This window comes from Hirundo rustica, chromosome 18, assembly GCF_015227805.2.
Source record: "Hirundo rustica isolate bHirRus1 chromosome 18, bHirRus1.pri.v3, whole genome shotgun sequence".
Classification (NCBI taxonomy): Eukaryota; Metazoa; Chordata; class Aves; order Passeriformes; family Hirundinidae; genus Hirundo; species Hirundo rustica.
In genome coordinates, this window is record NC_053467.1 from 2,950,388 (window position 1) to 2,958,684 (window position 8,297).

At 52.3% G+C, this 8,297-nt stretch overlaps 1 protein-coding gene across 5 annotated transcripts; it reads right to left on the minus strand.

Annotated features, from left to right (window-relative positions):
* Positions 1 to 2,027: 2,027 nt before the first annotated feature.
* Positions 2,028 to 7,199, minus strand: LOC120761120 (urotensin-2 receptor-like). Of its 5 annotated transcripts, XM_040082023.2 has the most exons (3): positions 6,081 to 6,300; positions 2,834 to 3,751; positions 2,028 to 2,722 (listed from the first exon to the last, which is right to left on the minus strand). In XM_040082023.2, exons 2-3 carry the CDS (start codon positions 3,608 to 3,610, stop codon positions 2,462 to 2,464), a joined length of 1,038 nt encoding a protein of 345 aa, XP_039937957.1. In that variant the 5' UTR covers positions 3,611 to 3,751; positions 6,081 to 6,300; the 3' UTR covers positions 2,028 to 2,461. The 5 variants fall into 5 exon arrangements, with proteins under 5 accessions (XP_039937957.1, XP_039937956.1, XP_039937955.1 ...); XM_040082022.1 differs by lacking the exon at positions 6,081 to 6,300 and adding an exon at positions 7,131 to 7,199 and having other exon boundaries at positions 2,028 to 3,751; XM_040082021.1 differs by lacking the exon at positions 6,081 to 6,300 and adding an exon at positions 6,877 to 6,967 and having other exon boundaries at positions 2,028 to 3,751.
* Positions 7,200 to 8,297: the final 1,098 nt, after the last annotated feature.

An 8,297-nucleotide genomic window follows, 5' to 3' on the forward strand; every position in this document is an offset into this window, starting at 1 on the left:
GCGTTCAGGGTGCTCCCCGCGCTGACAGAGCCGTGAAAGGCATTTTGCAAGGCTTTTCTGTGAGATGGGTTGCTTGGGCAGGGTTTGGAGAAGAGAATCAGAGCAGAGCTGCTGAGGGCGAAGGGGTCAGACTGAATAATTGAAGGCAGATCTGCTCCAGTATCTTTCAGTAGTTTCTGCACTGCCTGCCTGGCTGTGATGCCTGGATGAGCTGAGATTTGCAAACCCCCTGTCATTTCGGCTGTCTGATTTTAGGCAAGATGGACAGTGCTCTCTAAAGCCTCAGGCTGCAGTACCTTTCCTTCCAACCATGGGAACTGCTCGTCCTGAGCTTGTCTGGTTCTTCCTGAGCAAGGAGAAGCTAAAACTGCCATTTGAAAGAAAAAGAAAAAAAAAAGAGGCAAAACTTTGCATTCTGACTCATGATAAACACCTGATTATATAAGTGGAGAACAGGTCCAGGAAATTAGATTGGATAGTAGGAAAAATTCCTCCATGAAGGGGTGGTCAGGCAATGGAACAGGCTGCCCGAGGAAGCGTGGAATCACCATCCCTGGATCCTTGGAATTGTTCAAAGTGTGCGTGTGTGGCACTGGTGGCGAATGAGGTGATGCTGGGGTTATGGAATCATCTTTATGATTCCATAACAAACCTCTTCACCCCATCCATGGGCCCCCACTCCCTCAGAGAGAGCTGAAGGTGCTTTACTCTCTCTAATGGGCTTTCACTAACGTAGTCTGAAAGCTAACAAGTGCTGTCAGCACAGGCAATGGCCAGACTCGTGGTACTCCTGCTCCTCTGGGATCAGGAAGGGGCTGATCCTGAAGTGGCACTTGCTGAGCTGCAAGCAGAGTTCAGGGAAAGCACACTGTCCCCAGAACCACTGCTGCTGGTGTGTGGGGACACAGCAAGGTCCTCCCAGCTCCTGCAGGGGTTCTCCAGCAGAGCTGCATGCACCAGAGCCCTCTCTCCCGGTGTGAATCTTCCCCAATCCATAACAAACATCAATCCCATGCATGGAAGAGACAACGACGTGTCCAAGTGTTTTCCCCAGGGAGGCTGCACGCAGATCTTGCCCTGTCCCCATGGGCAGTGACCATTTAAACGCCTTGAAAGGTTAAATCCTGAATTCAGGCTCAGTCTAAGCAAACAGAGCTCACTGCCAGAGGGACTTCACCCTGCAGTTCTGAGTTTGCTGCTCAGCATTCATTTGGTTCTAATTCTGTACCTCGGTTGTGTTGGCATTCCATCCTCACATCCCTGCTAAGGAGGCAGCAGGGCTGCAGCAAGCAGGGGACTCCTGTAGGGATGTTGGCAGCAGCCCAGAGAAGGTGCTTTTAGACTCCCTGGGGAAGTGCCAGACATCACAGATTATATATTTATACTAATGATGCCTCATCACTGGTGAAAGCCAGGACAGGCAATGTATTCTTGGTGTAGGCAGGACTATGTTTTTGTAGCAGAAAGGCAAAATCACTTCCAGTGAAGGGAACAAATTTTCTCCCTAATCAAGAACCAGCACTTTTATATTTGGGAGTATTAAGCCCTTCAGAGAACATTGATTTGCCCGGGGAAAATCAAATCTCCTCAACCCCCTCTTTTCTCTCTATCCTTTCCTCCTGGACTTGTTGGTGGGGGTCCCGGTGTTTCAGGCTGGATGTTGCAGTTTGCCTGAGGGCAGCAACATCAGAGGCTCCCAGTTCCTCCTTGGAGGAGGGCAGAGGGTGGATATGCTTGCCCAGGACAGGTGATGCTGCTCCACATGGGTGTTTGGGGTCGGTGCAGTAGGAGATGCTGAGCGTTCCCTGCCTCTGGCACGGTCATGGGAGGCCTGTGCTGCTGCCAAGGGCCGTGGTGTAACTCCCCTGCACACACCTGTGAGACTGGAGAACCCAGCCCAGTGCACACACAGCAGTGCAGAACTAATATGAGTATGACCCAAACCAGGACAAGCTACCCTGGGTATGCCTCATCCACATTGTCCAGTCCTATCCCAAATGGAAACTGCATGGCGTGTCACAAACATCAGCTGCTTTTTCTTTATTTCGTTGTCTTCAGTCCTCATACAACTACAAATTTAGCACTATTGCTAAAGAAAAAAAAAAAAAAGAGCAAACTACAGCCATTCATGGGGTAACATAATTTTAAACGTTGTGGGACAGCTGGTACTATTAAAAATCACGGCCCCATTATGGGCTTTCATTATTGATGGCTACTTGAGGAGACATACACTATAAAATACAAAGATAAAAAGTGAAAGGCTATTTAGAGAGATGTTCAGCTGAGCGCTGCTAGCATCAAATCAGTGGCACTGGAGAAATGAGAACAGACACACGGCACAGCCTCTGGACTAAATGTGTGCACGTTCTGGGCCTGCCAAGGCTCCGCCTGTACAATGTACACTTTAAATCAAAGCAACGTTGAAGTCAATATTGATTGTTCCTGGAGCTGCATTTTACCTTCAGGCGCTGCTGTTTCCCAGAGGAGCATGAGCAAGGACGTAAGTCTCTGTGCAGTGCTGGCTGCTCGTGGACAGGGATCTCCCTGAAATCCTCTGGAAACGATTCCTCCTCTGGAAGTACCCGCTGCTGCTGCTGAGGGAGCGCTGCCTGTTCTTCAGGTACTCCCGGTAGTTTTTGGTGAGCAGGGTGTAGAGGAAGGGGTTGATGCAGCTGTTGCTGTAGGTCAGGCAGGTTGTCAGGTAATTAATGTTCTTCATCACCTTGGGAGATAAAGGGAAGGACTCGTAATACTGGAAGAGGAGCTGCCATATCCAGAAAGGCAAGAAGCAAGCCCAGAAGACCAGCACGATGGTGAAGATTAAATAGAGTACCTTCTGGTTGGGCAGCCGCTTGGTCTGCTTGAAGGACGCAGTCTGTGACACCCAGTAAATCTTAGCCAGGCGGATGTAAAGGTAGCCGATGACCACCCCGGGGCCCACGATGCTGGTGCCAAAAAGGATGGTGAGATAGACCTTGTAGGACAGCTTGCTCCAGGTGGGCAGGCAGATGCTTTTGTTGTCCCTTTGCACCAGCTGGATCATGATGAGCATGGGGAGGGTGAGCAGCAGCGACACCAGCCAGATCACCACAGCAATGGCCTTGCGGTAACTCTTGGACCTCTTCACCGTGTCCAGGGGCTTCAGCACGGCAAAGTAGCGCTCCGTGCTCATGACCGTGAGCGTGAAGATGCTGGCGTGCATGGTGAGGAAGTCCAGGCTGAAGAGGATGCGACAGCCGACGTCGCCGAAGTACCACTTCTGAATGAAGTAGGTCCCGACGATGAAGGGGATGGTGAGGAGGTAGAGCAGGTCGGCCAGCGCCAGGTTGATGATGTAGATGTACATGGAGGCAGAGGATCGCAGGTAGTGGCACATCACCAGCAGGGTGTAGACGTTGCCTGTCACCCCAATCACGCACATGAGCGACAGGATGGCCCCGATGGCGCAGATGGCGATCATGTCCTCCGCGGAGCCGGCCGCCCACGCGCCATCCCCGGTGGCGTTGGCGGAGACGTTGGGTCTGATCCTGAACGCGTGATCCTCGCTTGTGTCTGTCACCATGTACGGGGTGGAGGGGAAGTGGCTCTCCAGCTCGTCAGGGAGGGACATCCTCCTGGGCTCAGATGCCAGAAGCTGTGCTCATGTCACAGGGGTCTGAGGGGGTTCTTTCTGCTCCGAGGAACGCGGCTGCTGGCAGATGTTGAACCATTTCTTAGCGCTGTCTCATCCAAGGACCATCTGCATTCTCCACTGGAGGAAAGACATCAAAAACAACGTATTAGAAATCTGCCAGAGCAAAAAGATCATTTAGGAGTTACCTGTCCCTGAGCATCTGCCTGAATGTGGCAAAGGTCTTCGGAACTGAGGCCACTCTTGTAGGGCTCGTGCTCTCCCTCCAGATGGGAGATGTGTCCACGGAAAAGAGACAAGAAAGGTTGTGTGGCTCACCAGACCCACTTACTGCAGTCCTTAGTTTGGGGTTGGAGGGAAAAAACATCCTTCCTAAATTCATAACAATGATTTACAGAGCTACCAGCATGATTGCTTAAGTCTGAAGTGACCTCTAAAAAGCGAAAGCAAACTAAATTTATCATTTGCAGCCAATTTGTGTGCTTTCAAAGTCCTGTCCAGCATTCCTGCAGTGTTTTCACAGAGCAGATTTCCTTGAATGAGAAGCTCCTCCTCTATCCTTCAGTTTCAAACACTATTCAGGTGATAGAGAAAAAGGCACTTCATAAAGCTAAGTGTATTTCCCTGTGGGATTTCTATGTCTGTAATCACAGGTTTTTTCATGCTGTCTGTCCAGTGTGGTACCAGAGATGTCCATGTGTCTGTAAAACAGATCTATTTCAGCCAGAGCTGGGTGTGAACCTGCCTGAACAGCCTTGAGCAGCGAGGTGTGAGAAAACATGTGAGGCAACTCTGTACGTGGGAGCCCCTGCTCAGCTCAGACTCAGTGCTGCACAAATCAGGACTGTGTTGCTTTGAATTCATTCTGGGTGTAGGCAAATGGAGAGCAAACCTACCTCAGAGAAATGCTGAAGAAACAGCTGAAATGCTCAGATTTTAGGGCATACCAAAAGCCTGTGCCATCCTAAAGGTCACTGCATACAGAAGTGCATTTGCTCTGTGTGTTTTACAGCGCTCAGACTGTCTCTTTTTCTTTCGAAAATGCCGAGGGGGAGGAGTGCTGGGCTGCCTTGTCTTTGTAGGGCTCAGCAGGCAAAGACTCCCCTCTGCCACTGGGCAGCCTGGATTTGTTTAATCCTGGCAATTTGCAGCTTTTCCCAGTGAGTTAGGTGTCCCTTTCCCTCCTCGCCAGCTCTGACTCCTTTGCCTCTTTCCTCCCACCGTCTCCTTGGCAGGAGGATTACAGTCCCAGGCCCTCCCCTGCTCCCTTGTGTTACCCTGTCAGTGACCTCGGTGGCACCTGAGGATGGACAATTTTCATCCTCTTCATGGCCTGCTCTCACCTTCTCCCCATTACCACCTGCTGAGGATGACAGGTACTACAGAGACGCCATAAAAAACTCTCTAAGAGAGGACAATCCAGTGCAGAGAGAGGTTTTCCCTCACTTAGCAGTTGGGGTAGAAGTGCAAAAAAAATGGAGAAGCACACAGAGCCCATCTCCCACCCCATCCCTGGAGTCCAGGCGAGAGATGAGCGTGGTTCTGCAGTGGTCAGTGCTCCTTCAGGACAGTGCTGCTCTGGGCTGGTCCCCAGCAGCTTCACCAGCACCAAGATCCATTTCTTGGACCTTGCAACCCCAAATCCACCTCGTCCTGCTCCTGCTGAGCTGTGCAGTGCCCTCCTGCTGTGGGGCAGCTGTAGCCAGTCTGTCCCAGTCCCTCGTTGTCCCTTTTATCGATGTTGGTGTCCGAGCTGTGCTGGCAGCGACTCCTGTGAAGGAGACACGGCTGCTCCGGGGGCTGTGGCTGCTCCTCTGCCTCACAGCCAGCAGCACCCTCGGTCAGAAATGAACAGCTCTGCATGGGATGATCCAGCTGAGCCCGAGCTGGTCCCACACGCAGCTCTCAGCTCGGTGTGCCGGTGATAGCTCGTTTTCAGGAACGTATTTCCATGGCTCGGGTGCTGCCTCCTTGCAGCTGCCTCACTTGGTGTCCCAGGGACTTACAGCAGGTTTATGCCATGCTGGTGCCTGTCTGTGCAGCTCCTTGGAGTGACAGCTCCTGCTGGAGCCAGCCGAGCCCACTGCATCTCCCCTCCTGCTGCTCTTCTGCTGAACCTGCCACTTGCTCCATTCATAAAATTCCTACAGCACCGATTCCATTCAGACAATTTGCCCGTCTCCAGACTGAGCTAGAAGAGGAAAATCAAGCCAAATGGGGAGCCCTTGCATCATTTTAAAGTTCCCATCGTTGCTGCTCTCGTACACAAACACACACTCGCACACATGCACACACAACAGAGAGCTTCTTGTTCCGAGCAGCCATTCAAGCACCTTACGGTCCAGGCGATTTTCCCAGCCAATCTTGCCTTTCCCTCTACAGCATCATCCCACAGGAGTACCATGCATATTTACAGCTGTAAACAGAAATTAATTTCTCCTCCTCAAACCTTGCTTTTAAATCCGGCAGACGAAGTTTCCTACAAGAAGGAAAATTTAAAAAATAAAAATAAAAATAAAAATACCTATCTAGTAATATCAAAGCTGAAACTTAAGGAAAGAAAAAAAAAAAAAAAAAAAAAAAAAACAGAAAAAGAGGAAAGAAATAGAAAGAAGAGAATCCTTCTTCACGGGCAGAGAGTGAGAGATCCCGGTGCTCCGTCGCATCTGGAGCGGCAGGGGCAGGGAGGGAGCGTGCTGCCAAGCCAAGTATGTTTGAAATCTGGGCGCTCTTAATACTCACATTCCCCTCCCTCCACTCGTGCCGGCTATTTTTGCTCCCCGGTGACGTTAGGCATAGCGTGGCTTTGCCTGCAGCCAGCGGAGAGCCTGTTTAAAGAAGCAGGGTTCGATCAGCGCGGATTGTGCAGCTGCATCCCCCTGCCCTGCGCTGGGGATGAGAGAGCTCCGGGTTGTTCCATCCCAGCAGCCGTGAAAGGCGAAGCACCCTCAGAACAGCGCACGGGAGAGGGCGAATTCCCAAATTCCCAAATCCCTAACGCTGCCTGAGCACAGGCAGCACGGCTGGGGAAGGAGAGTGGGCCGGGGAGGGTTAAAATCCTGCGGGAGGGTCAGATTCCTGCGGGAGGGTGGGCTGCCCGGGGAAACAGCAGAGCGCCTCGGTTCGGAGATCAATTCCGAAGCGAAGCCCAAGTTGATTTGGGTTGGATGGCGTGTTACCAGATGAATCTGTGCCGTGGGATCGCGCACAGCAGCATCTGAGACGTTTCAGCAACAAAATATTACCTGAGCTGTTTGGGTGTTGCGTGGTTCCCTTTCCCCGGGGATACTCAAACACTGAGCGAGATCGACCTTGAATCAGGGCAGCGTTTGGATGGGGCTGGGAAATGCTGAGCTCTGGATGGTTCTGTGAGCAGCTGAGCGTTGTGCTGGTTGCTTGCACTCCATGGGATTGCTTTTGCTCCCAGTTCCCTGCTTTGCCTCTGCGGGCTGCAGGGAATCACTCCCGATTTGTGCCAGGGGAAGGGAGGAGCACTCACCTCTGGCAGGTGTCTCCTGCAGGACACGGGTGTGTGGGAGATGCCAGGCAGGCCATGGCCTGCTGCACTGCCTTGCTGTTCCTGAGTGTTCTTCCCTCCTCTGCCTCTTCCCCTGGATGCTCATATCTCTGCTTCCACGTTCCCAACCCTCTGCACTCTGCACTCTGCAGGTGCATCTCGTGTTTGAGGTCTCGTCCTCCTGCAGTGGGAGCCCATTTTGGCTCCAGCTGCCCGGGGTGGCTGTGGCAGCACCTGGACAGCTTGGTGAGCTCTGGCTGTGTCTGTCCCCACACTGGGGAAGCAGGGCCCTGCTCAGGGACAGGCTTTTGAGTGGGGTGGGGGCTTGGCTTAAGAGCAAATCCATGTGGAAGCTGGATTTTGCAGTAAAAATAGATTTTATGTTAGCAGGTCTAACAAGAGCTGGCTGAGAAACCTCAGCCAGAACACTCTCAAATGTACAAGTTTTGCTCTGACTTTGCATTTTTGTGTCTGGCCCCTAGAAATCTCTGGAGAAGAGTGGGATGGGAGCTGCTTCTCAGGCTGTCTTCTGAGCAAGATCCAACTTCCCACTGCCTGTGTGACTCCAGGGAGCAGAACAGTCCCTGGGTGGAAAAGTGCTTTATTTGCTCCCCCTGGGAGCGAGGAGGTCATTGATGTGGCAGTGCCCTCCTCCCAGGCAGAGCAGGGACAACCTGCTGCTGTCCTTGATTCCCTTTCCCACTGCCTGCATGTGGCCCAAAGGGCTGGGAAGGGCAGGGATGATGATGGGGACATGGGTGCCTCTGCTCAGCACCTCCAGCACGTGGTAGGTGTGTCCTGGTGTCTGTCCAGGCACTTACACTGGAGCTGCCACACTCCTGCCACTCCTCTGTCCCCAAAGGGCCACTCAGGTTGGTGTTGACCCATCCCAGGGAAAGGAAGGAGCTGTGGGATGGAGGAAGGGTAATGCATCTGGGTAATCCATCAGTTTTCCAGGCCTGTGGATCCTAACCTGATGCTTCCTTTTGTGGCACTTAAACCCTTCGAAAGCCGGTGATTTAATTTATCAGGAAATCTCGGTGCCACGGGGCTGCCATTAGGGGAAGCTGGGCTCCCAAAAGTCCTGCGTGCTGCTGCAGTCATTAGAGAAGTGGCTGGGAGCAGTGTGGGCAGTGTCAGCTTCACAGC

Coding starts and splice junctions, on each gene's coding strand:
- LOC120761120 (XM_040082022.1), bottom strand. CDS start 3,610: ATGTCCCTCCCTGACGAGCTGGAGAGCCACTTCCCCTCCACCCCGTAC.